Here is a 24,185-nt window from a genome sequence, read left to right on the forward strand (position 1 = left end):
GGGGCAAACGGTGCCCCTCTGGGTGCAGTCAGTGGGGAGGGGCTCATGGCCTGAGCTTGGCTTTGCAGGCTGGCCTGGCCACTGTGGGGCAGAGAGCACCGCCTGCCAGGGCCAGGGGAAGGCTGGCACTTTCTCCAGATTTCATGTTCATGCAAAGACAGTCATTCCTTTCTACAGCACAGAGCTCGGAGCTGAAGCAGCCTCCAGACCTGCCGTCATGGGTATTTGAGGACTTAAATGTCACTGTCAGCCTATGACATTAATGTGCCCCTAAGGCTAGATTCTGGGTTTCTCCAGAGAGATGAGAAACAAGAGGAGGAAAAAGGAAGGAAGGGAGGGAGGAGGGACAGCTTCTAGTCCAGCTGGAGAGATCTGTCAATCCAGTCTGGGGGGTGGAGCTGGAGGGATCAAGCAGAATGTCCTGGAGGCAGCTGCCCTCAGTCTACTTGTGGGAGAGGACAGGAGGGAGAGGTGTCGTGGTGAGACTGACCCTCGGGCCCATGGGTGGATGACAGCAAAGGTCCTGTGGCAGGTGTGGGAGAAGCAGGGCTGCGGCCAGCTGCCCTGAGAGGCTTCAAATTCAGGCCAGATCTGCTCTGGGCAAGAGGAAGCTGTGGGTTTGGGAGCTTCAGAGACAGGGGAGCAGACCTGTCACTCACCCTCTCTTCCTTAAAGGCTGTCACCCCCAGCAGTGCATCCTGCAGCCTGCCTATCTCCTGTGCAGCTCCAGCTCCGTCTGTCCCCAGCAATGCACCCCACGCCCAGGTCCCCCACTCCCTGTGATGCTCTCGTGCCTTCTGGAGCAGCAGTGGTACCAGCTGGAGGCTGTGGGGAAAATTGAGAGGAGACAAAATGGGAACAGCAGGCCGTGGAGAGAGTGTCTAAACACAGGGACTATTTGGAGATTGTCTTATTTTTGGTTTGAAATGGGCCCACCTGCTAGTATTGTACAAACGACTCTGCTCGCCGGGCCAGGCCTTGCAGTGGCTACGGGCCTATCCTTCACTGGTCAGCCTGGAGCAGCTCCTCGGACCTCAGTCTGCTCATCCCTTGGGTAGAGGCGGCGCAGACCCCATCCCACTGGGGACTGGGCCGGGCAGCCTGTGAGGCAGTCAGCCGGTGCCTGGCCAGAGGGCGTCTGAAAGGCCTCTTGGCTGCGGGGGGCGTCTGCTTTTGGGACAGCTCTTCAGAGACATCTCAGAAGGGACAGCATCCGCCTGTCTGCTTCAACTCCCACTGATGACGTCCATGTGTCATTAGTGCCAATTAGAGGAGGGCAGCAGGCAGAGTGCTTGGCCCGGGGCGCAAGCCTGTGGGAGGGAAAATTGAATTCCCCACTAGACAAATGTGATTACCCGTGCTGCCTGGACCCACCCCATTCAGGGCCAGGGCATAAATGGCCAGGTGGGACCAGAGAGCTCACCCCAGCCATGCCCGCCCTCAGTCGCTGGGCCAGCCTGCCCGGCCCCAGCGTGCGGGAGGCAGCCTTCATGTACAGCACAGCAGTGGCCGTCTTCCTGGTCATCCTCGTGGCCGCACTGCAGGGCTCAGCTCCCCGTGAGAGCCCCCTCCCCTACCACATCCCCCTGGACCCCGAGGGGTCCCTGGAGCTCTCATGGAATGTCAGCTACGCCCAGGAGGCCATCCACTTCCAGCTCCTGGTGCGCAGGCTCAAGGCCGGGGTCCTGTTTGGGATGTCCGACCGTGGCGAGCTTGAGAACGCGGACCTCGTGGTGCTCTGGACCGATGGGGACACTGCCTATTTTGCGGTGAGTCTCTCCTCCCTGCCAGCTCTCCAAACCCTTCCCAACCCGGCACCCCATCTGGCCGTCTGTCTACACTCACCCTCCTTAACCCAGAAAGTTTTTCTGCCACCTCTCAGTGTTTGAATTGACTCTGCTCTGAGCCAAGTCTGCACCCCGAGCTTGGGCGTCATGGGAATCTCAGTTTGAGGACAAAATAGGAAAGACACGCTTCCCATCGTCCTTGACTGCCCACCCCAAATCACGGGACCCAGCAATCCCAAGGAATGGAACTATACACAGAGGACACACACACCACACAAACTCATGCCGCTCCACACCCCACACGCGCGTGAGCACAGACCCCACGACCCTCGGCCCTGTAAACAAGGCCCAGTACCACATCCCCAGAGCACACATGCCCGCTGATGTGGGCCAGGTGGTGGTTTGTGGCCGGGCACAGCATGAGGCCTGCGCACCCGTGGGATCCAGCCTGACCTACTGTGCTTGTACCCATGGACCGACTGAGGAGGTGCAGACACCCTGCCCCCACCCATAGGTGTCGAACAAGCCCCACAGGGCTCAGCCAAAACTTAGGATGGGCTCTTGACTCCTTTCCGTCCAAATTTACCTCCACTCTTGTTTCACAGGGTGGAGAAAGGGGAAAAGTTTCCCTTCAAACTGGAGAGGACTTTAGGCCCTTCCACAAGCTGCAGGGGGTCCCCGAAGTGGGCGAGCCCACAATGGGTCCTGCTCCCGCCTTCCTTCCAATATGGGACTGGCCACCAGGGCCTCTTTGTGGATGAAACCCAACTCTCTCCACAGAAACAGACAAAGGAGTGACAAAAAAGTTTTATTTCCATAGTCAGGAGGTGCCTGCTTTATCTGGGAATGCAGAGCTGGAGCCAGGGAGCTGTGTCTGTGCGGAGCGGCCGGCTCCAGCTCTGCGCCTTGGTCTCACCATGGGATGGTGGGGCTGACAGTCCCTGCCTTTTTGGGTGTTGTGAATTCATGAGGGCAGATGGTGGCGCTGTTTCTGGAGCTGAGCTTGCCCCCTCCAATTCCGAAGACTCGGCCAGGAGGCACTTGCCTGTGTCACTAGTGAGGCTTAGGGCCACCCAGGTAGTATGGGTGGAGCTGCCTGGGAAGGGCCCTGCTCTGACCCATGGGGCTGCACAGATTCCTGTGCACAGAGACACTCTGTGGCTCAGGTTCCAGCCAAGAAAGACCTGGGACAGCCCCGATTCTGAGCCGTCAGCCGTCTAGAGGAGCAGCTGAACCCCATCGCTGACAGTTTAGGGTTCTTCGCAAGCCTCTGTCATGAGGCACCCTGAGTGCAGGAGTGTTTGCTCCTCTCTGGGGCGGGGTCCCCCCTGCCTGCATTTCCCGGCTGCTAGGGAAGCCAGAGGAAGCCAGGTGACTTTGCCTTTCCGTGCACTGGCAAGGTTAATTTGCACAACAAATTCCTACGAAAACAAATGTCAGCCTTGTTAGTCCTCCCTAAGCAACATGTTCAACTAATATCTTCTTGATTTCCAGCTGAAATATCACAGGTGAACTTTCTGCCTCTGTTTAAAATCAGTCTCTCGGCAAACCAGCGGTGTCCCCCGCAGGGTTGCACTGTGTGGCTTTTTTCTCTAGGGAAAGTTTTGCAGTATCTTTTGCAGATTTCTTTTTTCTCAAGGAAATGAAGAAAAGATGTTTTACCCTGAATGTAAGATTAAAAAGAAACACAATCCAAAGTCCTTAAGGCCAAGGACCCGAGGCCGTCTTGGGGTTTCCATGGGAAAGGCCAGGCAGGGCAGGGAAGCAGCTTCGTTTGGACAATTCTGGTGGGCTCTGGGTGGCTGGGGTGGTCTCCAGTTGCCTGGTTCCTGGCCCTAGGGTGATTTAGGGTTGGGGCAATATTGGCCTGGGGTGTGAGAGTCAGGTGGAGGAGGTGGCTAGGGATATGGTCTTGGGGTGGGCCGGAAGGTTAGGAATGTGATTCTCACACACGCGTGAATGTTGGAGGGCAGGACAGGTGTAAACAACTCTGACCATCTGTTTGAGCCTTCAATCAATTAATAGATGCCAAATAGACAAATATGGAATCTAAGAAGGGCCCTTCTTGAGTACGAAGGGCAGCCTGCTTGTCGGGGAAGGCTCCTCGCTGTCTCTCAGTGGGTCTCCCCGCTGGTCGTCTTCCCTGTGAACTGGCCTGGGGCCACCGTGTCCCTGCCCCTTAGGGCCCAGTGCAAGGGGAGCAGCCGGCGGGGAGGGCAGAGGTCACCGATCCAGATCCCAGGAAGCATCCTGGGAGAATGCAGCAGGTCCAGTGCCTCCCTGGGCCTCAGTTTACCTTCTCCAAGCAGGGCTGGGACTAAGGTGAGGGGAGCAATGCCTAGGCTGCAGGGTTTAAAGTGGTGCTTCAGGCTGGGTGTGGTGGCTCATGCCTGTAATTCCAGCACTTTGGGAGGGCAAGGCAGGAGGATCGCTTGAGGCCAGGAGTTCAGGACCAGCCTAGGCAACATAGCTAGACCCTATCTCAAAAAAAAAAAAAAAAAAAAAATTCTAAAATTACATGTATTTATAAAGTAATAAAGCAGTGCTTGTTCTCAGGGTTGTGCCAGTGCAGGGTGGGCACCTGCTATCAATCACCACCTTAGATGTGGCACCCTGGTTTCTCTCTCCCTTCCTGTTCATGTCCCACCCTGTTTCCAACTCTCCCCTTTCTGAGGCTCCGCAACTCTCCTGCCTGCATGAATGTGGGCAGCATTGGTCTGAGGCATTGTTCCCAGTCCTGATGAGGCCTTGGGAGCCTCAGGCATCTTCTTAAGAAGCTCAGTGTCCCGCCCCCCAGGCCTGGGAATCCCCATGGCTAACAGAACCTGTGAGAGCCCTGGTTCCTGGCTGCAGAGGAACCAACTCCACTGTCAGGGCTCAACTCCACTGCCTCCAGGCAGAAATGGACATAGAAGGTGTGAGTGAAGCCCCAACCCCAGGCAGAACCCTCAGATCCACAGGGACTGAGGCCCAGCATCCCCAGCTCAGCTGGCAACGAATGCAGAACTCTGCTGGGGAATGCCCTCTTCCCCTGTGGATTGGCTCAGCTTGGCTCCTTCATGCCTGGAGCCCAGTGCTTGTCTCTGCAGGACGCCTGGAGTGACCAGAAGGGGCAGATCCACCTGGATCCCCAGCAGGACTACCAGCTGCTGCAGGTGCAGAGGACCCCAGAAGGCCTGACTCTGCTTTTCAAGAGGCCCTTTGACACCTGCGACCCCAAGGATTACCTCATTGAGGTAAGGGGTGGCCGCGAGCACCCAGGAGGTCGTGGGCTGCATGTACCATGCTGCCATCCTGCGCCAATGTCATAGTACCTTTCCTGTCCCTGATAAGTCTGGGGCCTGGGCCTGGCCAGCTATGACAGAGAGAAAGCCAAGGAGGATGGCCAGAGGCAGTGGCGGGGCCAAGGCACTTAGGATGGTCCAGTTCTGCTGTCGCCCCTGAGCCCTCAAGCAGCTCTTTGCCAACACGTAGCTGACATGGTTTCTAGATGCGGGGCTTGTGCTGAAGCCTCTCCCATTGGACTAGACCTTGCTCCTGGATATCTCTCTCCTCCTGGTACTATTAACCATCAGGTGGAATTCTGGAGCCCAGGAGACCTGGCTTTCCATCCTGGCCCTGTCACCATCTCGCTGTGAGGCTTGAGACAGCTCCCCTCCTCCTCTGGACCTCATTTTGCCCATCTGTAAAACAGGGATGGGAACCAGATGATCTGTACGGCCTGACCAACTCTGTCTGGGAGTTCATGGGAGCCATAAAACATTGCAAAAGCCATAAGCTTCTTATGCTTTTCTAAGAGCCCCCCAACCTCTTAGGGAAAGCAACCCACTTTGCCCTTGAAGACAAAACCCTTTTAACTCTAGCACACCTGACACCTTTTGTCTTGTGTAAATAATCCTTTGGTGTGGCAGTGGCCTGGGCTGGCAGTTAGTGCCAGGTCTTAATCATGGGGGTAGCTGAGTGACCACACGGGAGGCCAGTGCCATCGAAAGATTGATTGCATTTCCCGAGAGAAGGGGCACCTGTGCCGTGCAGGGCCACCTGCGGAGCCCTGGGTTTGGTTAGGAGGCAGATGCAGGATCTAAGGGAGAGCCTAGGCCTGAAGCTTTCTTGGGGTTTCCATGGGAAAGGCCGGGCAGGGCAGGGAAGATGCTTCATTTGGACAATTCTGGTGGCCTCTGGGTGGCTGGGGTGGTCTCTAGTTGCCTGGTTCCTGGCTCCTAGGGTGATTTAGGGCTGGGGCAATATTGGCCTGGGGTACGAGTCAGGTGGAGGAGGTGGCTAGGGATATGGGCTTGGGATGGGTTGGAGGGTTGGGAATATGATTCTCACACACACATGAATGTTGGAGGGAAGGGCAGGTGTAAACAACTCTGGCCATCTGTTTGAGCCTGTAATCCATTAATAGATGCCAAATAGACAAATACGGAATCTAAGAAAACAGAACATCTGGCTGTTTGCCAGATGAGGAAACTAAGGCCCAGAGGTGGGGAGTGGACGTACCCAGGGGTTCGGGGTGTGCTGGGGCAGACCTGGTGCCAGAAGAGGTGTTCTTCCGGGAGGCTGTTGAGCCCTTACCCTGCTTCCCAGTGGGTGAGGCAAGGGTGAGCAGAGAACCCTCCGGAAGCCCCCCACAGGGGAGGCCAATGCCTGTGTGTGCTCAGCCCAGAGGCTCCAGGCCAGGTATAGGGGCCTCTGCCTGGAGCTCTGGGCGTCCTCTGCACAGGGCGGCCCACCGGCTTTCCACAAACTCAAAGAGCAAATTAGCCACCCACACGGGTCTGCACTGTGGAGTGCCCAGAAAGCTACGAAAGGTACTTTCCATACCCGATCCCCGTTTCCATTCATGACAGCATGTGAGGAAGCCAGCCCCACATCTTTCCTCCTGGGTCTGCCTGTGGCCTCCAGCACCGCGTAGATCCACGGAGCTTTCTGTGGCTGCTTGGTCCTCTCCTGCCAAGCTGGTGGTGACTACATAATATAGCGTGGCTCTGCAGCTCAGTGTGACTATCAGCAAGCCCCAGGGTGGTTCCTTCCCTTCATAGAGGGCACTGAATCCTCAGGCTGGGCTGCTGAACTGACCAATGATCTCCCACACCCAGTCCCCAGTAGCCTTGGGGTTGGTGGAGGGAACAAATGTTCCAGCCACAGTGGCTCACGGCGGGCCCAGTAGTCACCGGTTGAATGGATGTTAAGTGAACATAGGTGGAATGTGTTTAGAAGAGAAAAGTATTTGATGGCCGGTGCAAATAGGGGATCCTGGGGGTCGTCAGCCCGGGATTTGGTCCCAGCTAGGGCCATGCAAGCCTCAAGGGTCCCTTACACACAGAGATGAGAGTGAGGTGTGTCGCCTGGTAGGTGTGGGTGGGCAAGGATGTGGCATCCCCTCAGGAGCCCAACTCTGGGGGCTCTGAGTGGGTGACCAACTGAGCCCCGTCTTGGCTGCAGGACGGCACCGTCCACTTGGCCTACGGGATCCTGGAGGAGCCATTCCGGTCACTGGAGGCCATCAACAGCTCGGGCCTGCAGACGGGGCTGCAGAGGGTGCAGCTCCTGAAGCCCGATATCCCCGACCCGGAGTTGCCCTCAGATGCGTGCACCATGGAGGTCCAAGCTCCCAATATCCAGATCCCCAGCCGGGAGACCACGTACTGGTGCTACATCAAGGAGCTTCCAAAGGGCTTCTCTCGGCACCACATTATCAAGGTACGTGTGGGTCCAGGGCCGAGGTCCTCGCCCAGCCCTGCTTTCCTCCCGGGCCTGGGTTGTCCCTGACCCTGGAGAGCTGTCCACAGTCCTGGTTGGACCAGGTGTCCTCTTATCGCCGGAACCTCAGGCACCTGCCTGAAGTCCCGCAGAGCAGCGAGTGGTCTTGGCTTCCCCATCACTCTGCTCACTCCTCCCACCCTCAATGGGCCTCTGAGCTCCCACTTCCCTGCCTGGACCAAAGCGACCAACATCTTGACTTCTGCATCTTTCCTTGGGACTGGAACTGCTGTCTGTCTGCCAGGCCACCTCCCCCTTCATGAAAAAGCAGCTCAACTCAGAACTCACTTGCTCTGGAACACCCGCCCGGGGAAGACAGAATAGCAAAGGCGATAGCTGCCAACTGTCCACTATGTCGCTGGCCCTGGAGGGGCGAGGTGATCCCTCCTTCATCACAAGAGCCCCTAGTTTCCAGCAGAGGAAGTGTGGCCCAGGGAGGTTTAGTGTCCAGGGTCACACAGCAGGAAGGGGCATGGCCTTGACGGCGCACTCAGAGAGGTTATGTGGGTGTCCAGAGTCACACAGCAGGAAGACGCATGGCCTTGAAGGTGCGCTCTGGGCCGGGGCTCTAACCTCAGGGCTGCCCTGCCTCCCGCTGGGGCTGCAGGAGCTGGCCCGGCCATGGCCCCACATGCATGAGGATGGCTGCGTCCTGTCCCTGCCTTGGCAGGAAAGGCCTGTACGAACCTCACTTCCTTCACTCTGGAGCTGTCTATGGGATTTCTTTCTGGGCTGGTGGCTCCACCCTCACGGCTGTGAACCCTAGAAGTGCCCCTGAAATTGTCTCGATCATCCCTCCCATTTTACACATGGGCATTCGGAGGCCCGTGGAGGGGGGCTGCTGGGGAGGGGAGGGTGGGCGGCCGGTTCCCAGGCTCAGGGGGCTGCCTCCTCACAGTACGAGCCCATCGTCACCAAGGGCAACGAGGCCCTCGTGCACCACATGGAAGTCTTCCAGTGCGCCCCTGAGATGGACAGCGTCCCCCACTTCAGCGGGCCCTGCGACTCCAAGATGAAACCCGACCGCCTCAACTACTGCCGCCACGTGCTGGCCGCCTGGGCCCTGGGCGCCAAGGTGCGTGCCCTGCGACCCCAGCATGGTGTCTCCTGCCTGGGCCCCTGGCGTCCCCACACCTCTGTTTCCCCAGCTTCACTGCCTCAGAGGCCCCAAGAAGGGGCTCCTAAGGGAGCTCACGAGGCCACCAGAAGGGCCAGGCCTGAGGTGGCCCCCTCGCCTCTGTGATGTCTGAAATGCCACCTGCTTCCAGCCTTGTTCTTATTTTCCACAGAAACGCAAGTGCCCCAGGACCTTATGCCCTCAGTGGGTCCTGATTCTGTTTCCCAACTGGAGTCAGGGTTTTGTGCACAGAGTGGTCCCAGGGCTGGCTGGCAGTGGGGCCAGTGTTGAGGCCTCCACAGGCTGAGACGATGGGGGTCTCCCCAGCTCTTACACCCGTCTAGAGAAGGGGTTTTGGGGGAAGGCTCAGCCCTAGGCACCAGCTCCTCTCCCCAACTCCCTGACCCGAGTCTCACAGGATGTTCCTGGGGCATGTAATGAGCTGCCTGTCAGGAGGCGTCGCTGTAATCCTGCTGCGCCCCCTCCACCACCCCTGAGGTTCAGGCCCCAATAGTTGACTGGGTTTGCCCCTGCCCGGACCTGGGACCCTCTCAGGACACACCCGTCTGTCTGACACCTTGCCCCACACAGGCATTTTACTACCCAGAGGAAGCCGGCCTTGCCTTTGGGGGCCCTGGGTCCTCCAGATATCTCCGCCTGGAAGTTCACTACCACAACCCGCTGGTGATAGCAGGTAGGGGGCTCTGCTGCCATCCTCCCCTCAGAAGCCCTAGGGCTCAGCTGTGTTGAGCCAGTGAGAAAGTCCTGCCCTTTGTCTGCCCAGCACGGCACCCCTGCTGTACAGCTCCTCTTGGCACGAGGCCCTTGCGTCTGCCTCATCCACTGTCCATCTTCCATGGCCGTGGTGGGCTCCCAGGGACAGGACCTCGAGGGGCTCACTCCTCACAGCTTCGCCAGGGCCCTGCAGTGGCCCCACACCTCCCTTCTCGTCCCTATAATACTGGCTGCCATCGGCGCAGCACTGTGCATCCCAGGGGAAAGGACAAGGAGAATTTTCATAAGGGAAGCTGCCAGATGCCAAGTTCCAAATACAGGGAGGGGTATGTGCATAAACAGGGAGGTGGTAAAGCAGGGCATATTCCAGGACATAGGAGCTCTGGCCTGGCCGGAGTGCAGGGACGGGAAGGGGAACTGGGGGCAGCTGCTGTTGGATCACCCATACCTGAGGGCAGAATGAGCAGGGTCGGCTCTTAGCATGGCAAGGCCAGGTGATGCTGTCTCAGAAACGGAAAAAAATACTTCCCTCTCTCTGTTGCACCAGCATCTTCCACCATATATAGATACACACGCACACACATGCACATATGCACACACACGTACACATACGCACGCAGAAGCACACACATGCACACACTTTTTCTCTCTCTCTGAATGGTGCTTCTTATTTTCATTTGTGCAAGGCGCAGAAGTGGCCTAAGAGATAGGTGCTAGGCTGTGCCTCACCACCTCAGGGACGCTGGGTGGGTGACCTCACCCGCTGCTTGTTCTCCCACCTCCCACAGCTATTGTGAAGCTGGGAAAGGCTCACGCACAGAACTCGCTGTGGGCACGGGGCTGTGCTCAGCTAACAGTCGCCTGTGGTTTTTTCTTTTCCTGGCTGCATAAGTAATACCTTCCGCCACTGTTGGAGTTATCTCCACATGCACAGAGAAGGATATAAGTCAGCTCGGGCCTTAGCATGATACAGGATTTATTGCTCATTTAAACCCTGAAAGCAAATGGATTTTTGAAAACTCCTTAAGCATCAGGGAAGTCTGTCTCTTTATGATTATCTGGTTGTATTTATGGATCCTTTGCCAAATATAAGGACGCTCCTGTCACTTCACCAATCTTGAGATGGGCTGCTTCTCTATAAATATCAAAATCCCACAATTATTTCATGATTTAATCCCCATCTGAATTTTAACCAATTGCAACACCCTTTTTATTATTATCCTCTGATGTAATCAGCCTGGAGATACAGGAGCCGTTTGAGTCTGGATGGTGTAGGGGTGTCGAGGGAAGAAGGCAGAGGCAAGAGGAGTGTGGTTTTGGCCTCGTCTTAAAGGAAACAAGCAGGCAGATGGTTGGGCCCCCTGAAAATGCCCTGCACCCCAGTCCACAGCCCTGGGTTTGAATCTCAGCTTGGCCACTTCCCAGCCCTGTGATCCTGTGCGGAGTGTTCAGTTCACGCTCCATCCTCAGTTTCCTCATCTGTAAAATAGGGCTGAGGATTCTCACTGTGCAAAACTCCCATGAAGGGGATAGGTTATGCTTAGAGCATTTTTGGCACCCAGGGAAGATGTCAGTATCTGTACCACCCTCTTTGTTTGATCAGAAAGGGCAATGCAGGTACACTGGTGAGAAGATGGAGAGCAGAAAGGCATGAAGAAGATGAAACCACCCCAGCTCCCGGCTCCCGGTTTTGGAGTGACAACTGGTCACCCGGCTGTGGGTCTGTCCTGACTGCTTTTCTGGCCCATTAATTTTTTTCTTGTGACCAGAATTTTATATCTTTTTTTGTTGTCGTTGTTTGTTTTTTTTTTACTTCATCAGAAGCCTCTTCCTTGTGAATTAAAACCCCTTGTCAATTTCACACTCCTTGCCCCCTGACATCCCTTTCCTATACATAACCCAGGGGGCAGAGCCCCCTGCTGCACAGCCCTTCCAGACCACCCCGCCATGTCCACCATGCATCCGGGGGCATGGGGCCATGGCCAGGCCTTTAGATCCTCCCCCAACCATGAGCCCAGCCTGTACTCAGAGCCTGGCTGCTGATTCACTAGGCATGGAGTTTCAGGAACGGTGGGGCTACCTGGATGACGCCTGGTTGTGAGGATGTTCCAGTGGGTGCCAGCATCCCTGAACTTCTGTTTTTTTGTTTTTTGTTTTGAGACGAAATCTCACTCTGTCACCCAGGCTGGAGTGCAATAGCGCAATCTCGGCTCACTGCAACCTCCGCCTCCCAGGTTCAAGCGATTCTCCTGCCTCAGCCTCCCGAGTAGCTGGGATTATAGGCGCGTGCCACCACACCTGGCTAATTTTTGTATTTTTAGTAGAGACGGGGTTTCTCCATGTTGGTCAGGCTGGTCTCGAACTCCCAACCTCAGGTGATCCACCCACCTCGGCCTCCCAAAGTGCTGAGATTACAGGCGTGAGCCACCGTGCCCGGCCCCCTGACCATCAGTTTCATGTGACCGCTGGGAGGCTGGCCCAGGGAGCTTCAGGGACTCTCCAATTAGCAAACTGCAAGGAGAACCAACAAGTGTGGCCACACCATAATCAGGAGACACAGTCTCCGTGATTGGAAGAAGCACCACGTTATTCCTTTGGAAGAGGCCCTTGACTGTGGGCTGAGGCTCAGAAAGGGACAGCGAGTCATCTGACAGCACACAGCATGCTGTTGACCAAGCGGGACCTGGGGCTGTGCATGAACGGGGGCTAAACCTGCAATGCTCCTCCTGGGGGGCCACAATCTCACTCAAATTGTTCCTGAGATGTCAGCTTGGTAGGTGGATTCCTTGGGTCTGCAGGACATAAAGTAGTAAAAGTGGGGGCTGCTGGGAGGATGTGCTCCTTGAATGCTTCTTGTTAACCTCAACACAGAGATACACTCACACTTGCCCAGCTTTGACGCAGGGCCAGGGCTCTTCTGTGCCATCGGCAGATGTGAGTTCCATGCCCTCTTCTTTCCCAGACCACACCCTGCAGGTTTTCACCGTCCTGCAGGCTGATTTCCAGCTTAGGTTCCTCTGAAAGTGGAAGAAGAACATCAAAGCACTTATGAAACAATCTGAGCACAGGACCCAAGTTGTTTGAGTTTCCATTTATCGGCAGCATCTCACCCGCACCTGATTCCATGGAGGCTTTAAGTGGCTCACCTTGATCACATCTTTCCATAGCATTCAATTAGTTTTCATAGAAACAACAGCTCTTTCTTCCCAGTGTGTGTAGCCTGTTTGCGTTAATTGATCTTGCGAGCTGCCTAGCATCCACAGGTGTGGAAACAAAGACAGCCAGCTCTTGGTCTGCCTAGCAGGTGGGAGCAGATGGGGGGTGACGGCCCTGCCTCCTGGCTGAGGGTGGCTGGGGTCATAGGGATAATCTGTCGGCAGGGGCCTCCACTCACCGCTCACCTCCATCCATCCCACCTTCTCCCAGGACGAAACGACTCCTCAGGCATCCGCTTGTACTACACAGCCAAGCTGCGGCCCTTTGATGCGGGGATCATGGAGCTGGGACTGGTGTACACGCCAGTGATGGCCATTCCACCGCGGGAGACTGCCTTCGTCCTCACTGGCTACTGCACGGACAAGTGCACCCAGCTGGTGAGTAGGGCTGGGCCCAGCACTGTACCCTCCCTCCTCCTGCGTCCCCCAGTGGAGGTCTGGCAGGTGGTGGCCCAGGAACGGTGGCAAGCACAGCTTTGGTTTCCCCTGACCCTGAATCCCCCTGTGGTCTTCCCTCTTTTCTGTATGCAAGGGAGCCCTGTTGCTGAGAGGCCATTTGTGTGTGTATGCACCTCCCTCTCCAGCAATAACCATGGCTCCCACTAGTCCACACCCACGTGCCAGGCTTCCACGCGCTGCATTTTAAAATATGCCTTCATTATGTAAGCAACACACACATGCACTTGCCACTCAAAAGCACAGGCACTGCAGCTAAAGAGAATGCTCCCCTCATCTGCTGCCACCTCCCCTGAGATATCCACTTGTTGGCTCTTTGTGTCCTTCCAGGCCTTTTTCCTGTGTATTTCAGGAAGCCCTTGCAGGTGTTAGAAACCTTTTGTGTTTTTAAAAAAGTCGTATTGAATAGTTTACAAATTTTTCAACAAATGAGAGGCATTTTTCTGGTGATTTGCCTTTTTATCGCTGCATAGTATTTCACAGGATGGGGTTTCCACCATGCACCTGACCAAGGCAGGACTAGGTGAGGAAGTGAAGTGCCAGGTACAGGATCTCAGGGAGCACCCGTCCTCAGGGTTGTGCACGCTGGGTGGAGGCACAGGTTGGCGCTTAGGCTGGTGCCAACAGCGGGTCCTGTCCTTGGCTTCTGGTGAGTTCAGGGTGTGACTACTAAAATCTCCTCCTTTGCTTGCCCTATCTTGGTCCAAGCCTGTGCTGAACTGTCTCCCTATCAATCAGTGTCTAGGCTATTCTCGACTTTTCACCAATAGAAAGAAGCTTCCCGGAAATCCTTGTCCATGTAGGAAACCGTTTTCTCATGTAGATTTCTAGGCGTGAAATTGCTGCTCAGAGATGTGAACGTTCCTTTGAGTAAATCTTGCAGAACGCCCCTCAGAAAGCCCATCTGCTGCTTCCTCCCACACACAGGACGAGAGGGTGCCCGGTTTTACTGACCCATTGGATTATTAATATTGTAAATATTTTCTGTCATTTGGGAGGAAGACATGTCAGTGTTGTTTAACTTGAATTTTCTATTTGTGGACTTGAGGACCTTTTCCTCTGCCTCTTGGCCATTTGTTCCTCTTTTCTGTTCATTCCTGTGCTCGGTTTTTGCAGTGGGTGGTTTGTTTTTCTTACTATTGCTTTCTGGGAGTTCTTCTTATATGATGGATGTTATTTCATAGTTTGTGTATATGTTACAAACATTTCCTCCTGTGCGGTAGCTTTACTTCTCACAAAGACCTTCAGTTTAAGTGTTGACGTACCCATTTCACAGATGGGGAAACTGAGGCTTGCTGGGATCACAGTGCCAGCAGTCACGCCGAGTGAAGATTCAAATACCAGTCTGACTTTGAAAGTTGTGGCCGTGACAGCAGATTTCGTTGTAATGAGGTTTATAGTGGATTTTCCTTCCTAGTAAATGGGTCAATTGGGATTTGTTCTTCATGTGGATGAGCCCCCAGAGTGTCCCAGTCTTCTAAGCAAAGGTTCCTTAAGGCTGAAGGGAGATGGAGTGCTCGGCCGGCACGGCACCCGTTGTCTCCAGCAGGAAATCAGCTCCTTTTGTCCCAGATGGGGGTGGACACTCTCTCCCACTACCCTAAAGCCCCCACTGGTGAAGTGTGGGCCCATGTAAAAGGCACCTTGGCCAGGGCTCATGGGGAAGAGCAGCTTCCGGCCAGGCAGCACTCACTGCCCCTTGCAGGGCCTTGGGGCCTTTGATCCCGCGGACCGCTGACTGCTGACCGTGAGAACGCCTCTCTCCAGCCTCAGAAATGCAGACCCGCCTCCCCTCGCCAGAGTCCTCCACTACCTTAAGTGACAGAATGTGAATGTTCTGTCTTGTCTCTCCTTTAGCAGATAAAAGAGGGGCACAAATTCTGCAGCCAAAATCCAGCCTAGTCTACCTATCCCAGTGAAATAGACAGGCCAAGGCAAGAGTGCTGCTTTGGACCAGAGTGCTCACAAGAGCGTAGTCCTCCCTCCACCTGGCCGACACCCGGCATCTCTGGGCCAGGGTTGGCCTCTGGGGGCCAAAGGGTCATTGGGACCCTTTGGGCTCCCAGGCCTGGCACACGATGGCCCCTCAAGCCATTGCAAGGGACACAAAGCTATAGGTGATGGCAAGGTCAACGGTGGCTGCTGCTTGGGAGCGAGAGGGAAGGAGAGAAAGTGAGTCCTAAAAAGCTCGGCCATCTGGGACCTTCAGGGATGGGGCTGTCGGGACCTCGAGCTCTGGGACCTGCTGACCGCATGAACAAACTGGGCAGAGCCTGGCAGCGGGTGGGCAAAAGGACAACTGACTCACAAAGAAAATGCTCGATTTCAGGAAACTCCTTTCCTTTCCTTTCCTTTCCTTCCCCTTCCTTTCCTTCCCCGTCCCCGTCCCGTCCCCGTCCCCTCCCTTCCCCTTCCCCTTCCCCGTCTCCTTCCTTCCTTCCTTCCTTCCTTCCTTCCTTCCTTCCTTCCTTCCTTCCTTCCTTCTTTCTTCCTTTTTTTTTTTGATGGAGTTTCGCTCCTGTTGCCCAGGCTGGAGTGCAATGGCATAATCTTGGCTCACTGTAACCTCTGCCTCCCAGGTTCAAGTGATTCTCCTGTCTCAGCCTCCTGAGTAGCTGGGATTACAGGCACGTGCCACCATGCCTGGCCAATTTTTGTGTTTTTAGTAGAGGCAGGGTTTTACCATGTTGGCCAGACTATTCTCAAACTCCTTATCTCAAATGATCCATGTGCCTCAGCCTCCCAAAGTGCTGGGATTACAAGCACGAGCCACCATGCCCAGCCATGGAAATGCATTTTCTATCTAAGAAAAGTTAACATTAGGTTAGAGAAAACTTTCGTTCTCTGGAAGATTCTCTCATGCCCCAGTGATGGCATAAGACCTCTTGATGTGAGGGCTGCCATCTTTTCTGTGAGGCCGGCCTGCAGCCTCAGAGTGTCCAGCTGCAGCACCCCATGGTAACATCCATCTTGGTCCTGGATGACCACCTTCCAGTTGTAGCTACAGCTCCCAGCTATAGCACGGGGCGATGCTGAGCACAGGGAGAATGCAGCCTTGGCTGCTTTGAAGCTGAAAGGAAGCCACGCCGCAGGGCAGCTGAAGGGCCTGCTCGGCCCAGCACGTAGGGGACCTGCCAAGTACCACCTTCTGCCACTTGCTTTTCCCTGGACAGCAAGCCCTTGAGCACAGAGGCTGGGTGCTGCTCAGCTTGGTGGCTTTGCCACACCCTGTCCACGGGGGCCTCGCCTTAAAGGCCTGTTGACTGAGTGAAGATGAACCTGTCAGGCTTCAGGGGCTCAGGAGAGGATGAAGGACTCAGAAAGAAAGTTGCTCCTGAGTGGGACTGGGGGCTGCTGCTTTGGGAGCCGGGGGCTGTTGCAGCCACTTTGCTCTTCCCCGTGGGGTTTCTGATGGTGGCTCTAACCTGGCCGGGGAGAAAGACCTGGAAAATGCAAGTGTTCCAGGGAAGCAAACTGCTCAGGGTGGCTGCTGCCTGCCGGGTCCTGGCCATGGACGGGAGGGTCCCCTCGGGGGTCAGGCCCTGACACTGCAGCCCCCCGACCCCACAGGCACTGCCTCCCTCCGGGATCCGCATCTTCGCCTCTCAGCTCCACACACACCTGACCGGGAGAAAGGTGGTCACGGTGCTGGTCCGGGACGGCCGGGAGTGGGAGATCGTGAACCAGGACAATCACTACAGCCCTCACTTCCAGGTAGGGACCTGCGCCCCACCCCTGCCCCACCCCCACACCCGGCCCCCACACGACCTGCTGGACCTACTGTCTCCTGACACCATAGGGATGGCTCCAGGCTGGCTTCTTTCTCCTGGGCCAGCCCCACCCGCCCCCCGATGTGGGCTGTGCTCCCCGCTTGGGTGTCTGGTGTCTGATCGTAGGGAGGGCCTCTGGCACATGGCAGATGGTGGTGGGTTTCAGGAGACCCAGGCAGCCCTCTGGTCACATCAATCTCGGTCTTGGATAACCACCTTCTGGTTTGAATCTAATGCCCTCCCTGGCCAGAAGCCACACTTAGCCGGCCCTGGCTTCCACTGTAGAGGCTGGGGCTAAACAGACACCCCCAGAGGTCAGGGAGACCTGAGGGGAGGACACAGCGGCCAGGGGTCCGGTCTGCAGCTCTCTAAGGTCTCCTCTCCCCCCACCCCTTGGCTCTGCCTGCCCCAGGAGATCCGCATGTTAAAGAAGATTGTGTCGGTCCATCCGGTGAGTACCCAGCAGGAAGGCTGTCCCAGTCACTGCCACCAGCTGGGGTGGCTGAGGGCTGGGGGTGCTGCCAGAAGAAGAGGGACAGAGAAAGTGATGGGGGGAGGGGAGAGCCATCCAGGGCAGGGGCTCTGGGCTAGGCTGCCTCATGGGGAGACTCACTTGGGAGTTCATGGAGGGACATCAGAAGTGGGGGAGCAGACAGGACACTCCCAGGGGACGTGTGTCCGCAGCCTGATGGGCCGACCACAAACCTGAAAGTGTTTGGGGGAGATGAGGGCACTAAGGCAGGCAGTAGAGCCCTGATCCCACAGAAGACCAAGCCCAGGCCTCGGTGGGGACTTGCCCAAGTCCCTTGAGATGTGTCATGACCCACCAGCCTGCACCCCCGCTGGCCTGGGCCCTGTTGTGACCCACTGGGTCACAGGAGCTGATGGTTTATAACTCCCCCGGGGACACTCAGCCTGTGACCTTCATGCATGAATCTGCTGGGCTCCATGTAGTGGACGACAGGGACTGTGCCCCAGAGGTGCCGTGGCACGCACAGTGGCGTGGCCCCATGGGGGCGGGGCCTCGAGCACCCGCCAGTGCCAGGTGGCAGGTGCTGATGGTCATGTTGGCTTTTCCTCAGGGAGATGTGCTCATCACGTCCTGCACGTACAACACGGAAGACCGGGAGCTGGCCACGGTGGTAAGTCACCCCCGCTTCCCCCTGCACTGCCCAGGGTGAGTGTTCAGCCAGAGCCGTCTGAGGAAGGAGGACAGGTCTTGTCTCCTCACTTAGGGCTTGGGCTCATAAGCCAGTCGTTCCCAGCCCCTCAATAAGCCAGTCGTTCTCAGCTCCCTGAACCCACAGCGGCAGCATCACCAGGTAGCTTGGGATAAATGCAACGTCCTGGGTGCCACCCCAGGCCCACTGAGTCAGAGACACGGGCGGTGGCATCAGGCAGTCCATGTTTTAACAAGCTCCCAGCGGATGTTGACCCCTGCTCAAGGTTAAGAAGCACTCACACCAAGAAGCTTCTCAGCACCTGGGGCTGGTGTGGGGAGACGCTGTAGGACAAGAGGTTGACCTTTGCCCCGTGGAGCTCAAGGTGCACCAGGGAGACAGGCCTGGAGCACCTGCTGCTAACAACAAGCAAAATTACAAAATAACACTTTAAAAACCAGGTTGAGGAGCCAGAGGTGCAGGGACCTGGGAGGGCCTCGTCAGAAATGTGGCTGTCACATGGAGCCCAGGGGAGAGGGGAGGAGGTGAAGGAAGGCTCCGTGCAGGGGCTGCGTGCAGGAAGGCCCAGAGGACCAAGAACATTCTCAGGATGGAAAGGAGAGGTGGAGAGGGTGCAGACATGGGTGGGGGTCAGGCAGGGCGAGCATCAGCTAAGGATGCATTTTAGCTGGACTGCAGATAGTTCAAGGAGAATCTTCACTGGAGAGATCTATTTTCAAGGCTGGGTATGCAGGCAGCACCAGGACACGGGCAGCCATGTGATGCATCACACAGCAGGGCTGCTTCCGGGAGCCAAAGGGGATGCTGTTCACAATTACCTGGGTCCCAGGCACAAGCCAGGGCTGTCCTGGCAAATGGGCCACCTTGCCAGTGCATCTGTGCCAGCTGCTTCGGTAACCATGGTGGTCTCCAATAATTATCCTGTGAATTATGTGGCTCAGAGTGAAGCAGACCTGGGTTACAGCTACCCGGACACCCCTCAGTGCCAGGAACTCAGGTCCATGTCACAGCCCTATTCTTTGTGTTTTAATCCAATGTGGATTCACCTGTTTACTGAGCCCAGACTGCCAGTGTTGTGGTTTTTTTTGTTGTTTTTGTTTTTTTTTTGGAGACGGAGTCTCACTCTGTCGCCCAGGCTGGAGTGCAGTGGCGTGATCTCAGCTTGCTGCAACCTCCACCTCCTGAGTTCAAGTGATTCTCCTGCCTCAGCCTCCTGAATAGCTGGGACTACAGGCACCCACCACCATGCCTGGCTAATTTTTGTATTTTTAGTAGAGACAGATTTTCACCATGTTGGCCAGGCTGGTCTCGAACTCCTCGTGTAATCCCTAATGCTGGGATTACAGGCATGAGCCATAGCACCCAGACAGTGTTTGTATTTTCACAGGTGAGACATAAAGGCTTAGAGAGGGCAGGCACTTGACCAAAGTCACACAGCTGATAGATGGCTGAGCTGGGATTTGACCCAGGGCCTTGTGCCTCACAGCTCTTATCACACCCTTCCTGTCTCTCTTGGATTTCAGGTGACAAGTGCCCTAGGTCCCTGATCACAAACTCAGGGTGGGGGGCAGGACAGCTTTGTCAGTCCTTTATTCTCTCTAGAGGAGGTGCTCAGTACACCACAGCAGTGGCTGATGTCGGGTGCTTGCCACAGCTCAGCACTGCTCTAATAACCCATCCTAACCACACCAAGCCTTGCGGAGACCTCTGAGCAGATCCCACCAGGAGACACAGTGAGGTCCAGCCACTCAGGCCACACAGCGAACAGGAGGCAGGGCTGGTATGGGTGCAGGTGCCAACCCTGGCTGCCGCCTCTCGGCTAGGCGCCTGTGCAGTGACTGAGTGAGCTCGCAGACAGAGGGCTCTGCAGGTGGAACACGCCAGGCAGGGCCCCACCATCGGCCCCATTCTGCAGGCGCAGCCCCAGGGCCAGGGATGGGAGGGTCTTGCCGGGCATCCAGCGAGGAGACTGCATATTCCCTGCCCAACCTGGCTTCACGGCGGTGGAACTGATGCCACGTCCCAGGGCGTTCAGGGCTGCCAGGCCTGGTGAGCACCACTGACATCTCAGATGCCCGTTCTTCAGGTCGAGGCCCTCGGTGCCAGTGTCCCGGCAGGCAGTTCTGCGGCTTCCCTGGCCCATGCCCTCCTCTTAGCAGTGGCTACATCACAGAACCAGGTGGGATCAAAGGGGAGGGCAGCGCCCCAGGTGGATCTGAGCTTCTCACGCTCTGACAAGCGCTCGCCTGCTGATTCAAGAGACAGTGGCCTTTGAAATCCGATTTCCTTCCCCAGGTGAAAGAGGAGAAAGATCCTACACAGGGTCGGACTCAGTTCCCTTTTGATGTCTGCGGCGGTGGAGGGTGGGGAGGGACAGGAACTCACACAGGAGGGCTATCGTCCCGATCTGACGCGGGCGGGATGGATGAGAAAAGCTGGGAAACGAGGAATCTGGCTCAGGGAACGATGCTGGCAAAAACCCATCCTCGCCAACAGGTGCCAGGTCTGGCCTCTGGGTAGAACTGTCCCATGCTCTTTGTCTGCACGGGAGGAGGGGGCGGCAGCTGGTGTAAGTGCCATGCCGAGCTTTGCCCAGTCCCTTTGTTCTGCCATAGAGTAACGATTGCCTTTCTTCCCCACCAGCCAGATGAAATCCCCAGGCCCACAGCAGCTTCACAAACAGCGGGAAGCCTGGAGGGGCAAGGGTGGCCAGGGCATCATGTCCCAGCCTCTGAGCTGCTGCCAGGGGAGCTTTGCTCTCTCCAGCCCCAGCTCCTCCAAGCTGCTGCTGCTGTTCTTCCTCCTATGGCTGAGGCTCCACGAGCAGCAACCCAGCGAGGGGCTTAAAGCTGGCAGTGGGGACCCAGAGGGCACCTGCCCTGCCCCTCCCATGTGATGGCAGGCCGTAGGGTTGCCCTGAGAGGCTGGAGGTTGTCGCGGCCTCTAGTCACAGTCCTGTCTTCTAGAGTCCCTGCTCCCCTCAGAGCCACGTTCGAGAAAGGACTGGTGGACGGTGCGGGGCTGCTGTGGAAAGGGCCTCCCTTGCAGTCCTTGGCTCCAGGCTCTCGCTGGAAGTCATGGGGACAGCTTCCAGACAACGGCCGGGAGGCTGGGTCCACTCAGGCTGTGCCACTGATGCTGTGGCCAACACGGGGCATCCCCTTGCCTGCTCTGAGATTCAGTTTCTGTACCCATAAAATGGACACAACACCCCACCCGCTTGTCCCGTTTCATTTTTCTTCACAGCATCATCAGTACCTGACAGGAATTTCCTGGTTGACTCACTCGCTGCCTGTCTCTCCTGCCAACGGTGGCAATTCCATGAGGGCAGGGACTTAGTTCCCTAGAGCAGGCCTGGCACGGTGCGGTGAACAGACGAGTGGGCGCAGTGAACACGTGGGTGCGGCGAAAGCTGCTGGACGGCAGCATCTGCGTGGCACGGCCCGGGGCTGACGGGTCTTCTCCAACTTGCAGGGGGGCTTTGGGATCCTGGAGGAGATGTGTGTCAACTACGTGCACTACTACCCCCAGACGCAGCTGGAACTCTGCAAGAGCGCTGTGGACGCCGGCTTCCTGCAGAAGTACTTCCACCTCATCAACAGGTGAGGGCTCCCTGCACAAGCTCCCTGCCCCCAGGCAGCCCCGACACAGAACCTCAGGGCCTGTTAGACGGCTGGGCAGATTGGAGGAGTCCAGGCTAAGTTCTAGCAGCAGAGACCTGTGGCGGCATCACTCACCCCTCCCCTCACTCGTTTCCTGCTGAGTCTGGATTCGGCTTGAGAGCCTCCTCAACCCAGCCTGGAGCAGCCATTACCCACCCGCCAAGGTGACAGGAGAAGTGAAGCCGTTGCTGGTGAAGGCAGCATGTGGGGTGGCCCGGCGGAGGCAGCGGGGCTGGGGAGGAGGCGGCAGGAGGGTTGCCCCAGGGACAGGACTCGAGCTGCAGGGCGGTGTCGCTGGTGCCCACTGCTCCCCAGCCTGGCTGTTCCTTGTCCCCACCAGGTTCAACAACGAGGACGTCTGCACCTGCCCTCAGGCGTCCGTGTCTCAGCAGTTCGCCTCTGTTCCCTGGAACTCCTTCAACCGCGACACACTGAAGGCCCTGTACAGCTTCGCGCCCATCTCCATGCACTGCAACAAGTCCTCAGCCGTCCGCTTCCAGGTGCGCTGCCATGGGCATGGGTGGGGCACGCAGTCGGGCAGGCCTCATGGGGGGGTCCCAGTGCAGGGTGATGGGCCTGCACTCCAAACTGCCGGCAAAAGCACTCGCACAAGACAATTAGAGCAAGTGCCAGGTGGTGACACACAGGCCTAGACAGCCAGCCAGCAGAGAGAGGAGAGAGAGAAAGAGAGACAGCGCCAAGAACGAGGCAAGGAAGGGAGGGCAGGCACCCTCTCCGGGTGACACCTCCACACTGGTACTGAATACCAAATGCCGGTGGTGTGAGCAGGGCGCACTAACCTGCCCCCTGCGCCTAAAAATAAAGTGCCAGGGTAGGGGAAGGTGAGAAATGAACCAGTCTGAAACTGCAAGCTGGTTTTTTCCTCCTTATCTGATACCCAGTGGTATTCGAAGGCACCTAATTTATCCCGAGCCCAGCGGGCTGCAGTCAGGAGCCCAGGGCCTATATGGAGTTAGTCGCATAAGGTGTCGCAGCCTGGAGATCCAGGAAGATCCTTCCCAGAAGCATTTGGGAGCCGGATTAACTGCTAAGTCAAACATCCTCAGCAGCAAGGGGAGGAAGGGCTAATACTGCCTTGCCGAGGATAGTGTGGGGTGGATGTCTGATGGGGTTGAAAACTTGGCATTTGGTGTAGCCTTGAGGGCAAGAGATAGCTAAAAAATATCAGAACCTGCAGCCAGGGGCTCTGGTTGCTACATTAGGGTGAATGATTAAATTGGGTGGGGACAGAGGCAGCGAGAGGCCTGGATGACTCCCAGGTTCCTGACTAGGCGAATGGGAAGCCAGGGGAGGGGGCATTTACTGAGGTGAGGACCCCCAAAAACCAACTTGGAGGAGAAGAGTGAGTTCAGTTTGAGACGAGCTGAGTTTGAGGGCAAGAACCCAAGAGGTGGCTGGGAAGTGGCCGGGGAAGCAGCCACCCATCTTGCCCCTCCAGCCTCAGTTTACCTCCTGCTCCCTTCCTTGCAGGGTGAATGGAACCTGCAGCCCTTGCCCAAGGTCATCTCCACACTGGAAGAGCCCACCCCACACTGCCCCACCAGCCAGGGCCGAAGCCCTGCCGGCCCCACCATTGTCAGCATTGGTGGGGGCAAAGGCTGAGGGGGGACCTACTCCTCCCCCTCCTCCCTGCTGTCCCTGTGGGCTCACACTGCACTGTGCCCTCTACTCTGCGACGATCCCCATGGAACAGCCCTGCACGCCCACGATGAAGGGGCCAGACCACGGTCCAGTCCAGCCTTCTTCCCCCAGGGTCCCCTGCATGGCTGAGGGGGTGTGGGTGCCCTGTTGACCTCCCCTGGACCGAGTGGACCACGACCTCGTCCATTTAAATACCGGCTGACTCAGTGCAGGGACAGCCTGCACAGTGGTCCAGGGTCCAGCCCTCCGCCAGCCCCGTTCTGCCTCACTGGGTGTGGCCAGGCTGCTGGGACAGGCGCCATGCTGGGCCGGGGCGTGGAATCACCGGGAACGCCCCCGCCCCGCTGCTCCTGGTGTACAGCGGGTGCGGGTGCCGCTTAAACATTTCCCTGCTGAGTGGCTTGTGTTTCACAGTGGGCGGCCTCCCTGCGACGGAGGCAGGACCAGGCATTTAGCTAGTTAGAGACTCGCCTGGGAAATTGCTCCATTCCTGAGTAAACAGATATTTTCGCCCACCTAAAGGGAAGCCCTGACAACAACTATCACCAAAAGACGAGGCGGCAAAGATCCAGCGGGGCTTCTGGGCGCCGGTTCCACGGGGGGTGGAATTATTAGCACCAGCTTGCTTCTCTGGCGGTGGGGCCAGCGAGGAACAGACAGGGGTGGAGTCAGGGCTGTGCTTTCCGCATGGTTCTGCCACTCAGTGGAGTGTGCCTTGGGCGGGCCATTTCACATTCCTGACCCTCACTTTTCTCATCTGTAAAACGGGGCTGATGCCATGCAGGCTAATGAGCCAATAAAGCTCACACTTGGGCTGGCACCCACTGGCGGTGG

The 24,185-nt window shown here is 56.8% G+C and overlaps 1 protein-coding gene across 1 annotated transcript; it reads left to right on the forward strand.

The window, feature by feature from the left end:
- Window positions 1-1,427: 1,427 nt before the first annotated feature.
- On the forward strand, window positions 1,428-24,185 carry DBH (dopamine beta-hydroxylase). Its single transcript, XM_030818127.1, has 12 exons — window positions 1,428-1,769; window positions 4,877-5,023; window positions 7,236-7,493; window positions 8,452-8,628; window positions 9,262-9,364; window positions 12,832-12,998; window positions 16,647-16,790; window positions 17,259-17,297; window positions 17,929-17,988; window positions 21,502-21,629; window positions 22,030-22,189; window positions 23,181-24,185. The coding sequence occupies exons 1-12, from the start codon at window positions 1,431-1,433 to the stop codon at window positions 23,310-23,312; spliced, it is 1,854 nt and encodes a 617-aa protein (XP_030673987.1). The 5' UTR covers window positions 1,428-1,430; the 3' UTR covers window positions 23,313-24,185.

The sequence above is a fragment of the Nomascus leucogenys genome, chromosome 8 (assembly GCF_006542625.1).
Source record: "Nomascus leucogenys isolate Asia chromosome 8, Asia_NLE_v1, whole genome shotgun sequence".
Taxonomy (NCBI): domain Eukaryota; kingdom Metazoa; phylum Chordata; class Mammalia; order Primates; family Hylobatidae; genus Nomascus; species Nomascus leucogenys.